The 22,286-nt window shown below is 39.7% G+C and overlaps 1 protein-coding gene across 3 annotated transcripts in view; it reads right to left on the minus strand.

The window, feature by feature from the left end:
* NEMP2 (nuclear envelope integral membrane protein 2) overlaps positions 1-22,286 on the minus strand; it is a 46,778-nt gene that overhangs the window by 14,366 nt on the left and 10,126 nt on the right. Inside the window, exons 3-9 of one of the 3 annotated variants that reach the window (XR_008381228.1) lie at positions 16,404-16,635; positions 16,202-16,274; positions 15,025-15,118; positions 14,439-14,553; positions 12,333-12,558; positions 8,382-8,558; positions 3,950-7,643 (exon numbers count right to left, since the gene is read on the minus strand). Coding sequence is in view for 1 of the 3 variants with exons in the window: in XM_053597355.1 (XP_053453330.1) it covers positions 7,505-7,643; positions 8,382-8,558; positions 12,333-12,558; positions 14,439-14,553; positions 15,025-15,118; positions 16,202-16,274; positions 16,404-16,635 (1,056 nt within the window). In the remaining 2 variants the exon portion in view is untranslated. Of the gene's footprint in view, positions 1-2,052; positions 7,644-8,381; positions 8,559-11,022; positions 11,366-12,332; positions 12,559-14,438; positions 14,554-15,024; positions 15,119-16,201; positions 16,275-16,403; positions 16,636-22,286 lie in introns of those variants that run through there. The other 2 variants (XM_053597355.1, XR_008381229.1) reach the window with 2 other exon arrangements.

Here is a 22,286-nt window from a genome sequence, read left to right on the forward strand (position 1 = left end):
AACTGGACCCACACCTTTCCCCACTCACCAAAATTGATTCAAGATGGATAAAGGACTTAAATTTAAGGCATGAAACAATAAAAATCCTCAAAGAAAGCATAGGAAAAACACTGGAAGATATTGGCCTGGGGGAAGACTTCATGAAGAAGACTGCCATGGCAATTGCAACAACATCAAAAATAAACAAATGGGACTTCATTAAACTGAAAAGCTTCTGTACAGCTAAGGACACAATAACCAAAGCAAAGAGACAACCTACACAATGGGAAAGGATATTTGCATATTTTCAATCAGACAAAAGCTTGATAACCAGGATCTATAGAGAACTCAAATTAATCCACATGAAAAAAGCCAACAATCCCTTATATCAATGGGCAAGAGACATGAATAGAACTTTCTCTGAAGATGACAGACGAATGGCTAACAAACATATGAAAAAATGTTCATCATCTCTATATATTAGAGAAATGCAAATCAAAACAACCCTGAGATATCATCTAACGCCAGTGAGAATGGCCCACATCACAAAATCTCAAAACTGCACATGCTGGCGTGGATGTGGAGAGAAGGGAACACTTTTACACTGCTGGTGGGACTGCAAACTAGTACAACCTTTCTGGAAGGAAGTATGGAGAAACCTCAAAGCATTCAACCTAGACCTCCCATTCGATCCTGCAATCCCATTACTGGGCATCTACCCAGAAGGAAAAAAATCCTTTTATCATAAAGACACTTGTACTAGACTGTTTATGGCAGCTCAATTTACCATTGCCAAAATGTGGAAACAGCCTAAATGCCCACCAACCCAGGAATGGATTAACAAGCTGTGGTATATGTATACCATGGAATACTATTCAGCTATTAAAAAAAATGGAGACTTTACATCCTTCGTATTAACCTGGATGGAAGTGGAAGACATTATTCTTAGTAAAGCATCACAAAAATGGAGAAGCATGAATCCTATGTACTCAATCTTGATATGAGGACAATTAATGACAATTAAGTTTATGGGGGGGGAAGCAGAAAGAGGGATGGAGGGAGGAGGGTGGGGCCTTAGTGTGTGTCACACTTTATGGGGGCAAGACATGATTGCAAGAGGGACTTTACCTAACAATTGCAATCAGTGTAACTGGCTTATTGTACCCTCAATGAATCCCCAACAATAAAAAAAAAAAAAAAAAAAAAAAAATTTCTGAATGAGTTTAGTTTGGTGGCAGAGGATTGCGCTTGTCATTATGGAGGATAGGTCTGAGAATATCCTGGAAAGCTGGTTTAGTTATGGCAAATTTCTTCAACATGTGTATGTCATTAAACTATTTAATTTCTCCATCATAAATGAAACTCAGTTTAGCTGGATACAGGATCCTGGTTTGAAAATTATTTTGTTTTAGGAGATTAAAAGTCAATGACCACCCTCTTCTAGCTTGAAAGGTTTCAGCAGAGAGATTTTCATTTATTCTAATATTCTTCCCCTTGTAGGGTATAGTTTTCTTATGTGTGGCTGCTGCAGAATTTTCTTCTTCATAATAACTTTGGCTAAGTTAATTATGTCTGGAAGATTCTTATTTAGATTGAGTCATGCTGGGGTTCTGAAACTGTCTGCTAATCTGAATTTCAGAATCTCTCGGCATGTCTGGGAAGTTCTCTGATTATTTCATGGAGTAAAGCATCTGAGTCTTTCGAAGCCACCTCATTGCCTTATGGAATTCCTATAAGGTGAATATTAGTTTTCTTCAAATTATCCCAGAGCTGAGAGAATGATCTGTTGTTGCTCTCCACTTCTCTTCCTCTTTGAGCATTTGGAATCATTCAAAAGCTTTCTCTTCAATGTCAGAAATCCTTTCTTCTGCCTGCTCCTGTTACTGTATTTCTCAGGTCTTTGAGGGCTGCAAGTTCTTGTCTTAATGCGTCAAAATCTTTGGTGATTTTGTCTTTGAATTTATGAATTCTTGAGACAACTTTTGAAATGCCCCCTTGAATTTCTAATTTCAACTTTACCTCCATTCTATTAATCTTATTTGCAATCCAAATTCTGAATTCAATTTCTGACATCTCAGCCATTTATTTACGAATGGGATCTTCTGCTGTATCTGCCATGTCGTTCCCTGGGGGGAGTTTATCTACTCTGATTATTCATGTTGCCAGTTTTTCCGCTGATTCCACCCCATGATTATTTTACACTTATGAGCAGATAAGGTGAAGTTGGGTTGGGGGCTCTTGGATTAGGAATTAACTAGCCCTTTGCCCAAGAGCTAGGGCTGGTGTCTGTACCTTTTCCCCTAGAGTTTTGCAAAGGACCCATACAGGGCTACAGCCTGAGACACTGTGGACCTCCTTGGTGTGGTGGGGGCTGAGTGGCTCTATCTTATTTTCAGCTGGTTTCTGTCTACTCCTGGTGAATTAGTAACTCTGGGTTGAAGTCTCAGCTGTGAAGAAATACCAGCAACTAAGTCACCCCACCCTTCATGGACAACAACTGGAAAAGGAAAATCAAACCTTCCTGCAACCACACACTCAGGGTATCACTTTGGATAGTCCTTGGGTGATTGGCCCAGTTCAAGAGTTCCAAAACAATTGTCCCAGTCAGCACCCAGTCTCAAGTGGGAGAGTTCAAAAGGTCTCTAGCAATTAGAAAGCAGGAGTCTGCTGGCAACTGGAATATAACTTGCTCCAGTTCTCCATGGAGTCAGAAGGACCCACCTAGCAAATGAATTAGTCCACAAAGGTTGATGCCAGCTTTCCCACCTTACTCCTCTGTCACACCCAGTCACTGGTAACCCCCCAGGGCTGTGACCCAGTTCCCTCCAATGAGCAGATGCTCCAGGGGTCTGTGCCTGCCCAAGTCACAGGGAGATCTATGTCTCCTTGGCCAGACCTCTGCACTCTGCCACCAGCTGGCAGGGGGAGCTGAAACCTAACAACCTCGGATGCTTAATGGAAGCTGAGGTGGTTCATTCAGTTCCAGCCCCACCCCAGATTGATGTTGCTACCACTTATATTCTGGCAGAATTAGCGATTGTGTCCTGGCTATATTCCCCTGTGGGCCAGGCTGTTTGAGTTCCCAGAAACTGCGGCTCTGCCCTGGCCTGTGCCACTGCCATTGCACCAATTCTCATGGAGCTGGCGGTCTCTGTCTTGGTTGCACTCTGTGTTGGGGTGTGTGCCCTTAAAGCTCACATTCAGCTCTCAGTTCCTGCCTCTCGCTGGGCTGCTGTTGCCCCATCTGCTTTTGTCTGCACTATGATCCTGGGTGCTTCTTGGGCTCACTAAAGCAGCAATTCTGACTCAGTCCCACCCTGGGAGTATGCCATCTCTGCCTGCATGTATTCTAGTCTCTGTCCCTGCCGCACACCAACTAGGCAAGTACCTCCTCAGGCATATCCTTTACTCGCAGGGCCTGCATTTCCATTGCAATCTGTTCCGCCGGTGGCTGCCACTGGTTGCCAAGAGAGGCAGGGAGTATCTCTCCAAAATATCCCCAGGGGTGTGAGCCCTATTGTTCCCACCAGTGCCACTGCTCCTCTGTGCCGTGGGGCACCGCTTCTCCCTCTCGGTCCACAGTCCTCTCTTTATCCCTGTGTCACAGAATCAGCAAAGACCTGCAATAGCCCACACCTCTCGAGAAAATGCCCCAGAATCTGGACTCCATGGGGGACAGGCTTCCAGACCTCAGGGTGAGAGTGAAGGGGAGTGTTCAGCGTTCAGAATTGTAGGTAGAGAATTTATACAGTTTTATGCCTGGTGGGAGAGTGCCACTAGTGTTAGTGGGTCCTCTCTGGGGAAGTTCTGGTTTTTAGAGGATCTCTCCCAGGATAAAATAGGATATCAGAACTCTGCTCGCTTGTTTGTAGAAAGTATACTGCAAGCCGTTCTCATGGGGGAGGGGACTCCCGTCCACTTGGCAATGGATTATTTTGTACCTATTATTTCCTTGGGGGTCACAGCTCACCTCAGGAGGGTTGATGTGCGTTCTTCAACCTTCTCTCTTGGCTCAGCTCCAAACCATCAGCTTACTTGCTAAACTTCTGTCCTTTAACTCTCCTTCTGGATGGGAGCCTCTGTGGAAAGCTGCCTCCAGTTGGCCATCTTGCCTCCGCAAAAAATGTAAATCACTATGTTGACTGATTATATGAAACAACTAATGGAAGCCAGGTCATCTTATGTACAACAACAAAAATCAGTGTTCCAAGTCACTAAGCCAAGAGTTACACCCAAATGGTTCACTCTTCAATGTCATGCCACCCAGTAACGTCTCTCAGATGGCAGCTTGCCTCTGGGGTCAACTAAAAATACCTGTCTTACTGAAGGTTTCCTCAAAATTCTGTATCCGTAGGCAGTGCCTGTGGCTCAGTGAGTAGGGCTCCGACCTCATATATGAAAGGTGGTGAGTTCAAGCCCAGCCCTGGCCAAACTGCAACAAAAAAATAGCCGGGAGTTGTGATGGGCGCCTGTAGTCCCAGCTACTTGGGAGGGTGTGGTAAGAGAATCGCCTAAGCCCAAGAGCTGGAGGTTGCTATGAGCTGTGATGCCATAGCACTCTACCAAGGGCAACAAAGTGAGACAGAATTCCATATCCATTATGTTATCTGTACATAGTATCCTGCTTTCAGTTGTACAAAAAAAGCTAATTTATAAAATTGTACATCTTTTAACTCTGGGGAATAATCTCATGTAGAGTAATACAAGATCCTGTTTCTTGACATCATGTCAGGGTCTTAATTCATCCGCATGTTTAGCTATATTGATGTAATCCAACATCTATTTCACCTCTTTAAAAAAAAAAAATCTCTGAAATTTCCAAATTTAAAAAAAGCCATAAATTCAAATATTGTCCTAAATGTCAGATGGAGACTACCCTATAATTCAGCCCTAACTATTATTGGAACACTATATAACTAATTCACAAAACATTTTTTGTGATATGTAAAATGCATTTTAAAACCTTTTAAAAATAACACTTGAATGATACGATTGTTTAAGCATGGCGACCTACACTACATCTCACCCATACATTTAGTGTCAAATAGTCCAACTTGCTAACAACAGTAAGCTTTTGTAGGCACCTGGTGTAAGCAATGACACAACAGACGGCTCTGTTATGCTCCATAACTTCACACCTACGGCAATATGAAGCACAAGGCCAATTTTTAACCACCTGTGAAGGGCAGAGTCAGTTTTACTGAGTGGTCATTTAAACTGTGTTAAGGCCTTTAAAAACACAGAGCAAGGGAGGAGGAAGAGAGGGGAGAGAGAGAGAAAATGGGAGGAAAGGAGGGAAAGAACTGGTTACAAGAGTTATCTGTAGATTGCGTGATGGAGATTACCTTGAATTAAATGAAAACAATATGAATACACCAAAAATATCACAAGTAATGCTTTTAATTCTATAGCTTATTACTGTACTCAAATAACAGAAAATGACAAATTTTATTTAAAAATAAACATGAAAAATAATATTCTGGAAGTCTGTTGTTCTTTTTCACCCTTTAGCTGTTTTTGCTGTAATGCTTACCCCTGGCTAGTTGGCCCACTAGGAGTTGTTTCCTTCTGTCTGCAGCACACCTGCATGCCAGCTCAGGTAAGGCCCAGTAGCTGTCCTCTGTAGGATGACCCTGGCTACAGCAGCAGATTGAGCAGATATTATTAATACATGCATTTTGTACTATACAGACTGCCTCTTGGAGATGAACTTGGTGAGCAGCATTGATACTTCTGATATATTTATATCACCAATAAACATAATTATTTCAAAAATCAGATTCAGCTATAACAGAAAGAATGTTAGAATTTCTGTTTATACTTGTAAAATAGGTAGCACAGTAAATCTGAATGGGAGATAGGTCTTTTGATTTTATATCAAAGTCCATGAAAAGGCACAGATTGAATTTAGTGAATTTTACAAAAAAAGCAAAGCTCCTAATATTAAAAGATATCTGGCAAAAACACTGACCTACAGCTTCCAAGAGGAAATATCATTTGAAATTCAATCTAGAAAGTTGCAAATGGGTAGCCATGCTCTTATTTAACAAGATAGAGAAACTTCACTAAATTTGGCTCAGGACAGCAACAGTGCCAAAATTCTCTATGTCCCTCCCCCTTATCCTGGTAAAAATGGATTCTTCATTTTTTATGAATCCTATCACAGCAAAAAAGCCTGAGTTGATTCTCAAGATCAAATAAGCAACTTCTTAACCCTTCAATTGTTTTGCCATGTCCAAATCTTTCCTCAGATCTACATTTTGGCCTCCTTTCCTTGGGGTCACAGCTCACAGTCCCTCATTTCACTCCAAAGTTTAACATCACAAATCAAGAAAAAAAGATTTGCTCTCTGTAAAGAAAATCACAAATCTGTTTGGTAAAAAATGGTTACAAACACAGATAAACAATATTTAAAAATGGGTCAGTTAATACTCTCAAAATGTCACAAGAGGTTAAATACCTTAAATTTCAAAATACAAAAAGACATGTATATATACAAATCTTATCAAAACTTTAAAATATATCTTAAGAAATGCTTTCCTTTATCACATAGTTATTAAATAGCCAGTTGGCCATTCTTAAAAAAATAAGTTACCAACATCATGAGACCCACAGCTGTGGGAGACAACGGCTCCTCAGCTGCACTTCTTCCACAGGAGACCTGCTAGGGCTAGAGTTCTACCCGTGCTGCCTCTAAATAGTTTGTGGTGTTGCACAATTTATTTAATCTCCCTAAAACTCAATTCCATCATTGTTAGCATTTTCCAAACATGGGTTCCCAGGAATGTTAATCTCACAAAAACAGGTTCTGTCAAATTTTTAAGTCAAATTTTTAATTTTTAAGTCAGAAACCACTACACACAATTTCTCCCTTTTAGGACACTTGCAATATACATTAGTATCAGTAAAGACAGTGAGAAGTCCTGAAGAAAATTTGCTTAACTTTGTATCGATCTTAGTTAACCTCAGACCCCTTTACCAACAAACATCTATTAGTATCCTGTGGACTGCATTTTAGAAAACACCTGTCCAGCATATTCCAGGTATCCTTTAGCCCAGTGGTTCTCAACCTTCCTAATGCTGCAGCCCTTTAATATAGTTCCTGTGGGTCACGACCCACAGGTTGAGAACCGCTGCTCTAGCCCTTATATTGATGAAATACAGGAAGAATAATGCAGAGTCTTTTGACATTGGGGATAAAGAGAGGATTGTGTTCCCTGATGTTGACAAGTTACCTGTTCATGTTTACTGGCCGCTTGAAGAACATGATTCCCTTAAATTAAGGAAAGACTTAATTTAAGAAAAGTGGTAATGATGCTATTGCATATTCTTGGTGCCCACCTATAGTACAACAATAGTAGAACTCATCAAGAATGATAAATTACTTTCAATACAGGTTAGTTTTCTTTTCTATCATGACTTATTTTTCCCCATAGCAAATGCTTTTACCATTGTTTACTAGAACAGTTCTGCCCAACTTTAATAGGATCCCTGCCCTTTACCCATTTCTTTCTTCAGAATGAGGTCAACTTGCAGGTAGAGTGTCAGTCCTCAGGTTAAAAAGCTGTTCTTCCAGGAAGGTACCCCCAAGGCCATATTGTTCTTCATGCAGACTGATTTCTTCAGGTGACAAGTGGCTCCCTCCAAGAACAAAGTCTGCAAATCTAATCAGGGGGTTGAGGGGGGTTTAAATAAAATTAATGTTACTACAGAAAGGTTTATTTGGAAGATGACGTGTTCCCTTGCTACTTATCCCCTTTAATTAAATATGACTTTGTTTCAGTAAAGAATCGCATTTACACAGTGGGTGTAAAAATGGGACTGGTTTATGTGATCTTTCTAGAGACAACTATTCAGGGAAAAGAGTGGAGAAGCAGACAGATTTATAAGTACCAAGAACAGCCAAGTGTACCCACTCATGTTTTCTATTTCTCTCTCTTTTCTATTTTTATTAGTTTAGATTTATTATTTATTCATTATTTTAGTGTCGAATACTTTCCCTCTTCAATCTTATAATTTGCAGGCATTCTTATTTGGATAAAACTACAAGGAAGAGAAAGCAATAGGGAAAGACATATTTTTCTTGGTGAACTTTAAAAATTATTTTTCATATCAATAGAATGAGAACCATGTCACACATCCCATTCCACCTTTCCCCTTCCCAAATGTAAGTAATATTATGGCCTTCCCTATAAACATTTGGTCAATATCTATTCGGACATTAGCAGTTCTACTGTGCAAAGTCACAGCACTAAAGAAAAAGAACATCTGACCACTTCCACATCGTCAGTTATCCACGGAAGCAGTCTATTTCTAAGCTGAAGTGCCTACACCAAACCATCATGCTGTTATCAAAATCATTCTAGCCCAAGCTGTGGTCTGAGTAGCTGAGTAAGACTTACTTTTTAGGCGTCTGGAGTCTGGAGATGGCCAGCCACCATGGGAAGTCGGGTCTGCGGCAGGCTTGGCGCAGTTCCTCCAGAGCACTGGTAGTTTCAGCATCTGTTTGTTCCCTGTACTCCTCTTCAGTAAGGTAAGTAACCACCAACTTTTGTGATGTAAACTGCTGCTTCATTTTCCTAAAACATGTGGCATTTGGTTGCTACATTCCTGCCCAATTTAATCCTTAAGATTTATAAAAATACGTATCTTAGACAGTAATACTTAACTTCCTTTATATTATACCTATACTTTTTTATTGTTATCATAACTGAGCTGTAGAGAACACAATGGGTGGACCTAATAGGACATTTCCCCACTTCCTGGACTATTGTAAATAATACCCTAAAGCATTTGAGAATCAACGTCTGACAGAGCTGTTAAATGCATTTTTCTTCTTCAGTGATTTCTAATCACACAATTAGACAATTAAAAGTTTGGCTTCTTTATGCTTGACATGCTGATTTTCTTGGGCACTAACAGAAATAAGCTTTAGAGATGTCCTTTTATGGAGACCCAGGAAAACACTCACCACTTACCCGCTAGAAGCTGGGAGGATTTGTGGGGTATCACTTCCACCTAGTGGTAGTGATTCTGACTAATCCTAGAGAGAAAGAGTAAATACTGTAGAGAAGTCTTTTGTGCACAGTAATTTATAATAATTCTTCCTTTGCTTTTTGCTGAGGGGCTCATGATTGCAATTTTTTTCCTCAGGCAGTAAAGTTCTAAATGTCATAAAATGTAGGCATCTAAAAATTTAAGAATCTAAAAATCACATAAAAATAGTAATGATGATAAGGCTTTATTAATAAAAACATTTGTTTTATTTCTCAATGAGTTTTTTTAAATGTTTGGGATTAAATTTAATTTAACCAGAGATTTCCAAATGAGCATCAGAGTTACCAGGTTTTAAAAACATGCATTTTCTTAAGAGTTGAGACCTAAAAAAACTATTATCTTGCCCAGGTGTGGTGACCCTTGACTGCAATTCTAGCACTCTGGAGGCCAAGGCAGGAGTTCCCTTAAGCTCAGGAGTTTGAGAACAGCCTGAGCAAGAGTGAGACCCTCATCTCTTCCAAAAATGGAAAAATTATCTGGGCGTTATGGCAGGTGCCTGGTGTCCCAGCTCCCAGTTACTCAGGAGGCTGAAGCAAGAGGATCGAATGAATCCAAGGAGTTTGAGGTTGCTGTGAGCAAGGCTGAGGCCATGGCACTCTAGCCTGGAGCAAGAGTGTGAGAGTCTTTCTCAAAAAAAAAAAAAAAAAAAAATCTATCTTTTTACGATCTTATGGCTGACAATCTAGATCAAGGAACTATTGAAGTTATTCCCTTCTCCTTTGCTGAACACCTAGTTATGGATTTCTCTAAAGGAAAAACCCTGGACTCTGAATCAGAATCCTTGGACATGGTCCTGGCTCAGAGAATTACTCACTGTGTGAACTTGGGAAATTCCTTAATGGTTCTGAGCTTCACTTTGCTTACATGAGAAAAGTGAAAGCAATAGTATCTGCCTCATGAGGTCCCTGTACAGATTAAGAGACATGTTTTATGTAAGGTGCTTAGCACAGTGAGTGACCTACAGTAAGTGTTCAATGAGGATACTCAAAAGAGTAGCTACCATATATTATGTATATTACTCAGATATGCATAAACTGCTCTTCACAAAGTAGAAAGTACTATACAAAGTCAAGGTATTAGTTCTCTGATTTATTATTTAAACTACACTTTCCTGTTTCACTTCCCAGTTCTTCACTTAACTATTCACTAGTAAAACTCAAAGCTGAGGAAACTATGGCATGTTCTGATTATTGCAGAACACATAGCAAGTGCAGAGAAGAACCATGGTGCAGAACACACTTTGCTCTTGACAGAGGAGGAAGAAGAATTCTATGCTGGGCTCCTGCAGCCATAGCCAGGCAAAGAGCCCGGGGCCTGGAAGCTGTGGAGTGGCAGCCTCCTCCTGACAGACAGACTGAGCAATCCTGGTCACTGTCTGCCGCAGGCAAGGGGCACAAAGAGAGAACCAGCCAATGCCAACCCCACTGACCCTGCCCTGCCTTTCAGCCTCTGTGCAGCTGCCCTGTCCTGTATATTGTATATGTGTTGTGTTTTAAACACACACCTAGGCACCAGATCCATAAACCACCAGTCACCAGAGTCCTTTCTCACCAACAGCTTTACACCTCATTTATTCTATCCCTCTTTCAGCCCTGGTCTCATGCCCTACCCTAAGCTCTCATCATCTTTTACCTGGAACACCATAATGTCAATGACTGATCTCCTGCCCTTATATCCACCCTCCACCAGAAGAAAGATGGAACATGACTCACTAGTCAAAGAGTGTTTATGGTGTCTGGTTTGATTTTTGAATGTATTTTTATTTTTAATTAGATTAACTGCCAACATTTAAAAATCCTAAGAGTTCACATACCAAGCCTAATTCCCATTTTCACTTTTTCTAGAAAACCAGCAGATCTGGCAATGCAGGACTCATATTCCCACATGGCAACATCAGCCCAAGCTGAGTGGTCACTGTCCCTTCTTCCATGAAGCTGTAGTGCAGCGTTCCCCAGCACACCCACCCCTCCACCCGATGTCACTTACCAAGTATCTGCCTGGGCCCAAGTGTCTGGATTGACAACTCCTATCTAGGCAGCAGTCACACAGAACTAACTATAAACCTCCACTGGGTGCAGGAGCGTACAAAAGTCCTTACTGTGACCTGCCATGCCTCATGATGGTACCATATGAGGCTTTCTCTCTGTCAGGAAGGTCCTCCAAAATTATTCCTGGGGTTATTTTCATGAATTCTTTACGATGCTGCCAAGTAATCTATCTTCCAGGAAAGTGTTCCTGAGCTTCTTCTGGATCCCTTCAGTCCTTGGGCAAGCCTCTCTATGTCTCAGCAAGTATATCTCAAGGACAATGACCATCTCCATCTGTGCATCTGATGTGAAAAGAGGTGCTCAGACCCAATGACTGAGGAGAATTTTAACAAAGCTGCAACAATAGAAGTCACCCAACCTTTCTATACTTCAAAGGGCTTAAGATTTCGGTTGTTTTTTTTTTTTTGAGACAGAGTCTCATTATGCCACCTTCATAGAGTGCCATGGCATCACAGCTCACAGCAACCTCAAACTCTTGGGCTTAAGCAATTCTCTTGCCTCAACCTCCCAAGTAGCTAGGACTACAGGTGCCCACCACAACGAACAGCTATTTTTTTGTTGCAGTTGTCATTGTTGTTTAGCTGGCCCGGGCTAGGTTCAAACCCGCCAGCCTTGGTGTATGTGGCCAAAGCCATAACCACTGTGCTACGGGTGCCGAGCCAGCTTAAGATTTCTTAAGGTTTAACGTTTTTTTTTTTTTTATTAAATCATAAACACATAGATCATGTATACATTAATGCATTTATGGGGTACAATGTGTTGATTTCATATAGAATTAGGAAGGCTTACATCATACTGGTTAATATATACTTCATCTCATTTACTTAGTTATTGTGTTAAGACATTTATACTCTATACTAATAGATCCTTAAAACCTAACGAAAAAGAAGGTCCTAAGTATAAATAAAACCTTTAAATCATTTATGATTCATTTCTGTTCTTATCTCACAAGCACAATTAATGCCATTAACACAGTTTTTGGCTCTAATGAAAGGAAATATCAAATGAAAGAAATTTTAGGCAACTCACACAGAGCCCAAGTAATTTTAGTAAATTCTGGGTGAGCTGAGGAATGGAGTTGGAATCAGACGCTTGGAGCTCTCTATCCTTCCTCTTTTTCAGAGGGAAATCTCCAAATTAAATGTAATTATGAGATTAAATACGATGTATCCACAAATTTTCCCCAAACAATAAATAAAACCACAAATCAAAACATCAAGTTTACTAGGAAAAAAAAATGATGCATACCTTGTTACATAACTGAATGCCTTCAGCGGGTAGCGCAGGCTCCAGAAGGATACGAGGAGGACCACGGCCCCATAGGCGAAGAGAGGCACCGCCACACCAGCATAGACCAGGACCAGGGAGAAGAACCGCAGTGTCCACATCAGAAGATACCTGCTCCTGGCATCCACAAGGGGCCCATGTTTGTAACAGGCAGCAAAGCTGAAAATCCCAACTATCAGAACATAGCCTGGAAGAGAAGAGGTAAAATAATGTAAATCCAAACTTGAAAAATTATGTGAAAAACCTGGCACAGCCTTGACTTAGGGTAAAAACATATTAGAAAACCTTAATTTTTGTTCTTTTCCCAGTGAAGTCAGGTTGAAAAATGCACATAGGGCCAAGTATGCCTCCCATATGAGATATTAGGCATATGAGATTAGGTAGCAATCCTGGATATATTAATATAATAATTATTATTGTGACAAACAAGCATGTCTGTTTTTCAGTCCAGTGTCTTGGTTGGGCAAATGTTATCATAGTTGCTTTGGTCAGCAATAAGCATACCTGTAAGTCACAGTCTGCTACAAACTATTCTTTTCAATTTTTATCTTCTAGTCATAAAAGGAAAACGTAATTTTATAGGGGAGGGATCAGGAAGTCACCCTCTAAATCCAGTATTCAGTCTCATCATTGTATAGTAATGGTAGGACTATACAATATTCTATTTCTAGTTGTGATCCTAGGTGAAACACACATTGCCTCTTATATATTCCACCAAACATATTTAATTTGTACCTAATTAAGCCTTGAGACCTAATTTCCAGTTTACAGGAAACACTGGGGAGTGAGGAACATGTTAAATTATACCAGGAAGGAGTCATCAGATTAATTTCAAAAAGTGGACATTTGATGAGACAACAAGCTTGGTCTCTTCAGTATATCATTGTGATGAAAAGTGGAATTGTTGTGGATTAAAAGAGATTTACAGGACAAAACAGATGCAAAATGTGGTTCTTGACCAGATCCTAGTTAATACATGGCTTCAAGAATGACTGGGAAATTTTAAAACAGGGTGAATAATAGATGATTTTATGTAATCATTACTTTTTTTAGACTTAACTAAACTGGTTATATAGAAAAATGCTCTTGTTTTTCAGAGATGAATAGTAAAGCAGTTAGGAGAGCATACCATGACATCTGTAATTTACTTTAAAAATACTTTAGCATAAAAAAAAATTGAGCTAAAAACATACAATTATCAAGTAAACAAAAAATAAATTGCTTTTGTTTGGGGGGAGGTGGATTTACATGAAATACATTGTGCTAACAGTAGGATTCCATTCCTTTATTCTTCATTATTTCTTTATTAAAACAAACAATAAGAAATATTTTTATAATACTAAACAAGAAAATGGGGTGGCACCTGTGGCTCAGTGGGTAAGGCGCTGGCCCCATATACCGAGGGTAGCAGGTTTGAACCCAGCCCTGGCCAAACTGCAACAAAAAATAGCTGGGCGTTGTGGTGGGCACCTGTAGTCCCAGCTGCTTGGGAGGCTGAGGCAAGAGAATCGCCTACGCCCAAGAGCTGGAGGTTGCTGTGAGCTGTGACGCCACGGAACTCTACCGAGGGCGACAAAGTAAAACTCTGTCTCTAAAAAAGAAAACAAGAAAATGAACAGTTTCTTAGCTTCTCTGTTTCTGAAGTGCCAAATTTTCATTAGCCATTTACATTTAGGATTTATTATCTTTCCTACTGAATGCATTAACAGAAAGAAAAGAGACACGTTTTAGAGAAACTTTTGCATTTGCAAGTTAGTTGTGGTTAGAGTTAACCACGATTCAGAAGCACGTGCAGTCAAAGGGGACAAATACTTTTCTTGGGTTCTTTTGATCATTAACATAGAAAACTAAAAGGGATGTCATAGTGAAATTAGATAAAATGAGATCTAAACGAACTGAAATCACCAACTATGGGAATAAAATAAACAAAATTTACTTTCAATAGCACCTCTCCTTAGTTCAAAACAAAAAGTTAGATGTTGGAGAGAAATATCTGTCAAAAGAAGACCTCTGGTTGTACTTTTCAGTTTTACCAATAATAGAACTTTTTTTTTCACATTTACCTACCTAATATATATATTCTGTTTTCATACCACAGCCACTTCAGCTCTTCCATCAACTGGCATAAAACATAAACTGAAGCAAACCAACAACCAACCATTAGAGCCCAAAAGGTGCTATACTGTATGTGGAAAAAAATAAATGACATGTTTTTTGGTTCATTCACTCTTATAGAAAGTAAAAGCAAACAAATAAGCCCTTTGTATTAGAAAATTCTATGTCAAAGTGCGTTAAAGTCAGTTTCAGACACTCTCTAGCGTCTTCCCATTCAAGGTACAGTCCACGAAACGGCAGCATGGGCATCACGTGGGAGCTCTCAGGCCCTCCTGCAGACTGCTGAGTCAGAACCAGCATTTCTACAAGATCCCTCATGGCCTGCATATGTATTAAAAGTTGGAGGAGCACTGGTTTATAAAGAATACATTTGTCTCAAAATAATGCTGGTGTTGCAAGCTTTTAATCAGAACAATGCCATCATGAATTGATATTTATTTATCCTCAACTAAGTTCAGGGTATTATTTTTTTAGTTTTTCATGTCTATGAAATCATGGTTTCCATTTTTTAAAACTACTTTTCACACAATTTACCTACCTTTGGAATGTACCTTTTCCCCAACAGCAGGACAAAGACTAATGTCATTAGAAGACCTAGCACGGTCCCCGAAGAATAATAGAAAATAGGGTTTCTGTCAAGACAAGTAGATAAAAGCCATCTAAATGCCAAGGAGTACTTTCAGTATGAAAAATGTTTATATCTGTCAACAGTGGCCATAAAGAACATCAAGAAAGAAAAACAGAGATGGTAGCTCTAATTATATCCTCTACTTTTAAAAAATGACATTGGTACTTGAAATTTACAGTAAACAGTTTGCCACTAACTCAAAACAAAATATCTAAGTTACCTTCTGTATAGCAGACACCTGAGAGCTTTACATGCATTCATGCCAGACTAGGGATAGTTTATCCATGTCCAAGATTTACAGAGGAAACAGAGGCACCAAAGAGTTAAAGGCCTGCCCCCAAGTCAGTACCTACTAACTGGAGGATTCTAGATGAGAGCCTAGCATCTGAGTTCGGGCTTTACTCTTCATCCTATGTGTGCATTTTCCACTTATAAAAAGCTCATGAATAACATTAAACACACATGATAACACTATAAAAAAAGCTAAAAAATGAACGACATTAAGAATAGCTGACCAATGTTGGGTACTACCTAGCATCAGCAAAATATTGGAAAGATTCCTTTTTCATGACAGAAATTGTAAGAAACAAAATATCAGAATAATATATTTATCCAAAAGTCAGATATTTGTTATATTAAGTCTTCTGTATGAGGGCCACAAATATAGGAGGCAGCCCTAATGGAATAGAGAGCACGGCATCTGGTACCAGGAAACTTGAGGATAAATCTCTGCCCTAATAAGAACTAGCTTTGTCATGATGGATGTTGGTTTTCTCATCTACAAAGTGAGAACAGTAATACAGACCTCATATAGTTGTTATAAGGATCTAAGAAAATAAAATATATAAATACATAAAATACGTGAAAGTACTTTGTAACATATATACATCATGCTATGCAAAAAACTGTTAATGTTTCAAACTCTTTCAAGCACTGTTTTCAGATCCATTATTTGCAAAACCCACAGCAAAACCTACAATTGCACAGGAATGAGAAAATATTTAGCAATAAAAGACAGGTCAAAAAAAGACCTATATTCCTTTTTATTCACAAAGCTAAGAATGTAAAAGTAAAAGTGAATACTTACTGACTCAGGGTCTTCGCATAAAAGAAAAGAAAAATGCCTGTCACAAACACAAGGAAGAGTTTGGAATCCACCACTGGAGTAAAAAAGACACGCAAACACACAACATTGTGTCAGTGCAGTGTTGGTGAAAGAAGAAAGTCAATTTATTGAAACATTTCCCCAGAAAAACAGAATCTTAAGAGGATAATAAAAAAAGACTTACTATTTCGATGCACACTTATTGTATAAGTAAATATCTTCTTGATGGGCTCCACAGAGAAGCACACAGTTTCTCCGTAAGGATTGATTATTATAGTTATTTCATTAGACTCCTTTGGTGTCCAAAAGTTATGAATCACACATTTGATGAAAGATAGAATAGTTTCTGGATACTGGCAGTTATGTTTTTCTTTTATATATAAAATACCAAGCAGGCCTGGACTGGTAATTTTCACCTACAAAATAAGAACAAACAAATCCATAAACACAAAAGTAAAAACTTCTAAGCTTCCTAAAAACATACGCAGAGAAATAAAGAGAACCCAAGACTGACTGAGTAAAGAACACAGTTTGGTTCGGAACCCAGGACTGACTGAGTAAAGAACACAGTTTGGTTCCCGGAGGCTGACCTGACAGATCTATGTTTAGTCCAGACACACTCTGGACCAGAGAGACCTTTGAAAGTGCAGGTTTCTTTCAGCCAGAGGTCTGAGGAAAAAAAAAAAAGAAGTAAAGGTTTCTTCTCCCGAATTATGGACGGGAGAAATTATACTATTTCCTTCTTCTAGCAAGTTATTGTGGCCAAGAGGATGAGATAAAAAAGGTGAGCTAAGTACAGGCATACTTTGTTTTATTGTGGATCACTTTATTGTACTTTGCAGATGCTGAGTTTTTTACAGATTGAAGGGTCTAGTGCAACCCCACTTACCTAACCCTTGCAGACCAAGCAAGTCTACTGGCACCATTTTCCTTTTTCTTTCTTTCTTTTTTATTTTTTAGAGATAAGAGTCTCACTTTATTGCCCTCGGTAGAGTGCCATGGCATCACACAGCTCACAGCAACCTCCAACTCCTGGGCTTAGGTGATTCTCTTGCCTCAGCCTCCCAGGTAGCTGGGATAGGCTGGCACCATTTTTCTAACAGCATATGCTCACTTTGTGTTTCTGTATCAGCATTTTTTAGAAATGAAGTATTTTTAAAATTAAGATATATACTTTTTTAAGACATAATCCTATTGCACACTTAATAGACTATAGTATAGACATAACTTTCATATGCAATGGGAAACCCCAAATTTGTGTGACTTGCTTTATTGCAATATTCACTTTACTGCAGTGGTCTTTAACCAAACCCACAATATCTCCAAAGTAAAACTGCAGTAGGTAGCAAACTATCTGGTTATGTGTATAAACATAATAAAAACAGGGTTTATATCTCCACCATTTTCTACTGTGACTCAGAAAAAGTGTTTCATTTCCCTGGTCAGCTGAGCATACGCAATTTCAGGCTTCTCTCACCAGGCCTGCTGAAGAAGGACCAGAGCCCAGCCTCAGGCCCTATTCAAACTGCACAGTAAAGCACTAGCCACAAGCAGACGGTGACAATTGAATGATAATTCCCCTGCAGTCTTAGTCTACTGCTCCTTTCTGTCCCAGAGTAGGGCAGGCCTGTAAGAGGGAGTGAGAGCACCAGCTATAAATCACAGGCATCAAGTTTTATCACTCATCATCAACTCCTTCACTTCTCTTTGACTCTGGTTCCTGGCTTACTAGTGCTATCTCTTCAATGCCACTTCCCGTGGTCAGTCTTCTTGATGATTTCAATATACACAACCCAAACTCCTTCTAGTACCCTGGCTTTTCAGTTCCTGGAACTCCTTTCCTCTTGTGCTCTTTCTTCCTCTACCCACCTTAGCTAATCGCTCCCATGGCCACCCTGGACCTTGTTAGTAACAAACTGCAGCCTCTCCACACACTGTGCTTCGTGCATCCATCTCACTGGCTGGTCACCACCTGCTATCTTTCTAGTGTGCCCTCATTAGCACTCCAAACTCACCAAGGATCTAGCAGCCTTCCCTGCTCCTCACCCAGTCCCTTCCCACCCAGCTAAATCCCATGATCCATCACTACACCATTCCCTGGCACGTGCCCTTGACTCCTTTGCATCCTTCTTGCTTTGTTACACTCACAAAATCCAACTCTCCACCTATTCCACGCTTGCGTTAGCACAACAAAATGTGCTAGAGAAATGCACAGTGGTTTCTCCTCAAATCCATGACTGAGAACATGAAAAGAGACCTGAAAGCTACAACCACTCATACCACACATTCCTATCCACTGATTCTTCAATTTTGTTGAATCAACAAATGATTTCACAACTTCTCCTCCCCATCCTCATTCTCAGCTGTTGTTCTTTCCTACTTCACTGAAAATGGAAGAAACTGAAGTGAATGTTGACCAGCTCCTCCCCCTATACCCAGCTATTTGTTAGCATCTGCAGACACATGCTCTGCTCCGTGCCCATGAGAAAGAAATTTCTGTCACAGAGGAAATTTACATGCTCCATTAAAGGAAAGGCCTGGACTTGCCCACTGGATCCTATCCACCTGTGCTTACTCAAGGACAACCCACCAAAACCTCTTTCCTCCCTACATACATACATGTTTTTTCCTATTTAAAAAAGAAAAAAAAAAAAAAAAAAAAAAAAACACCTTTACATTCCACTGCTCTTTCCAGCTACTGCCCATTTCTTTGCTTTGTATTGCAATAAAATTGCTTTAAAAAGTTATGTGTGCCTACAGTCTCCAGTTCCTTTCCTCCCATTCTTTCTTTAACTCACTTCTATCAGGCTTTTACCCCAGCAGACTGCCAGGACAAGGTTACTATTGATAAATGGAATGGTCAATTAATCCTCAGTCATCTTACTTAACCTGACAACAGCCTTTGGCACTGCCCTTCTCCTTGTCACACTTTCTCCCCAGGGCTTTCAGATGTCTTCTTCTTTACTGTTACTCCTCTCTCCCTTCTGCTGGCTCCTTCCTTCTCTTTGTCCTCTTAATATGACACTGGCCCAGGCTCAGTCTTCGGTCCTTTTCTCCTCTCCACCTAAATTCACTCCTTAGTCTCTCATATTTATATCCATCTATATAAATATGCATCACTGCTTACATTTACAAAAGAAACACAGGATATGTCTGAAACTAATCAGACTAACTGCCTACAAGGATTGGGCAGGAATGACTAGGAGGAATAAGGGAGAGAGAGACTTCTCTGAGAGTACCACCATGTAGAATTTTGACTTATAAACCATACTAATGTTGTCATATATTCAAAAATGATAAAAATAAAATCAACTATAAAAGGGGAATCCTCTGAAATGTAAACAAATAAAAACAAACTATACTTTCAATGAATAATAAACCTATACTGAAGGGAGGTAGGTAGGAATGCATTAACCTAAGTAACTTTTTTTTAGACAGGGTCTGTCTACGTTGCCCAGGCTAGAGGTTGGTGGCATGATCACAGTTCACTGTAATCTTGAACTCCTGGGTTCAAGCAATCCTTAGTTTCCTAAGTGCTAGGATTACAGGTGTAGGCCACCACACCCAGCCTAAGTAACTTTTGAGCATTCCATTTAGCCCACATACCCTCAGACAAAAGATAAAAAATACTATAAACCAAGACTGAACTCCTGTTAGTAGGTTTGTTTTTTGCAATGATATAATTTAGCAATTCTGAACCTACTTTCAGTATATTCTTGGAGTAGGCAAATAAATATTTTTCAGGATAATGGGAACAGGTTTCTTACTAACAGAAAAGGGAGTTACAAATATAATAAGTGGAAGACTAGAATGAACCTTGGGTATTAGAGATACCAGAATCCATGTGTTTTAGCAATTGGTGGATACAGATGCATGGGCCAGTGTATGCATACGTGTATACATGTGACCATGATAGCCCAGTACCAAGGAACATACCTAATGCGAATATTCCTTGGGAAAATGTGTGATTTAAGAGCTAGGTCTAGAAAATCACAAAACGAACCTGGAACATATTGTTTGTTCAAAAGGAAGGTAGTGCTCAAAAATAATACGCCCAAGTTAAAAGGACACAGAAGCTAATCTGAAGGGCTCCTACTGGCCAAATCTAAGACAATCTGCATATCAAAACAAATAATGAGTAATGGGTGATAGTCCACTAAATGAATTGGCAGTTCAGGAGACTATATGAGTATGAATACATACAAAGGAGGAGGAAAAATTCTTCTTTATAGGAAAATGCCAATGAATGTAAAAGGAATAATGGAATTAGGGAACCACCATTTGATAAATATCATTGTGATAACTGATTCAGACAAGCATTGCTAGTGGATAATAAAACTAAGGGGTAAAAGTATGTTGAAGAACAGGATATCTACATAGTTTTAAATGATCTCCTTGAAATACTCATTAAAAAAGAGAAAGTAAGGTGGCACCTGTGGCTCAGTGGGTAGGGTGCCGGCCCCATATATCAAGGGTGGTAGGTTTGAACCTGGCCCTGGCCAGCTAAGAAACAGCAGTGACAACCACAACAAAAAATAGCTGGGCATTGTCGCGGGCGAAGGAGGCTGAGGCAAGAGAATCGCTTAAGCCCCAGAGTTGGAGGTTGCTGTGAGCTGTGATGCTACAGCACTCTACCGAGGGTAACAGAGTGGGACCCTATCTCCAAAAAAAAAAAAAAAAATTTGAGAAAGTAGTAATTTTCCCTCCTTTGCTTGTGATCAAAGTGGTGTATATTATCAGTTATGGTACCAATCAACATCATGTGCCTCCTGATACAATGTTCCTGCTATTTTCTCAGCCTAGAACCCCAGCTGCTCACTCACTTCACTAAAATCTTTCTCAAATGTTACCTTCTTAAGGAGAACTACCCTGACCACTCTTTTAAATATAGCAACAGTGGTGGCCCCCACTCCCTTCTTCCCACTTATTTTCCTTTACATTTTCACAGTACTTACCAGTTCTATCATTTTCTTCTCTATTACATTTATTGCTTACTATTCCCCACCCCTGAAAAATATAAATATCAACATGGACAGGTGAGGGGAAAAAAATGCAGGTTCCCCATTATACTACAAAACACTGTTCTGTGCTAGCCTACAGTGCTCAGTAAAGTTGTTGCAAAATACAAGAAGCAAGTACCAAGATGATTGCTAGATCCAGGAAAGTTGCCCAGCATTTTCTGAAATGCCTAGGACTTTCTTGTCTGAAATGGCCAGCTTAAACCAGCCCTGACTGCTTTAGAGCTGTCTTTCCTATCCTATAGTGCCCTTTAGCTAACTGATACTAAAATCCCCGCACAATGAAAAACTGTAATATAATTAACATGGTTGTGTGAAAGTGCATGATAGTGGTACTACACCTGTGTGGTATGTTTTTCACCGTGAACAAGCAAAATACAGTTTAAAACCCATGTATTACTCATCGGAAAGGAGTGAAGGCAACAGCACAGGGTGGGCAGATGCAGACTTTGCATGCAAGAAAGCTCCTATAGAGTAATTTCCTATACTGCTCAGCAGTATGAACTCTAGGATTTATCACTAATAAACCCACCTAACTCTTCAAGCTGGTCTTGTTTGAGTCATTCTTTGGTCTTTTGGTTCTCTCTCAGTTTGTGGTGTGGTTTTTCCATACTGTCCCAGGATTTTACAAAACAACCAGGATCTATTTTGTTTACCACTGTAGCCTTTAGGAGCCTAGAAATAGTTTCTGGCACTTAATACGTTCTCAATAAATATTTGTTACATGTTGAGTGAAGGAAAGTACTAGGCAATCTATAATACTATTGCTATCATGGCCATGTTTGGGATCAAAGGTTACTCCAAAATATCTATGCAGGATAGCAATTTTGGAAAGTAGGAGGGTGGGTGTTGTCTTGAGATGTGTCTAAACAGCAAGTATGCTGTATTCACTTAGATGACATATTGATTTGGAGTGGTGTGGGAGGGGCTGATGAAGAGGATGAAGGAATTAATGTCCCTTCTCAAACTGCCCTTCCCTTGAAAGCCCCAAGTCAGCTTTTTTACTGACTCACGGCTCTGTCACACAAAAGGTACTTTCTATTTTCAAA

This window comes from Nycticebus coucang, chromosome 7, assembly GCF_027406575.1.
Source record: "Nycticebus coucang isolate mNycCou1 chromosome 7, mNycCou1.pri, whole genome shotgun sequence".
NCBI classification, from domain to species: Eukaryota; Metazoa; Chordata; class Mammalia; order Primates; family Lorisidae; genus Nycticebus; species Nycticebus coucang.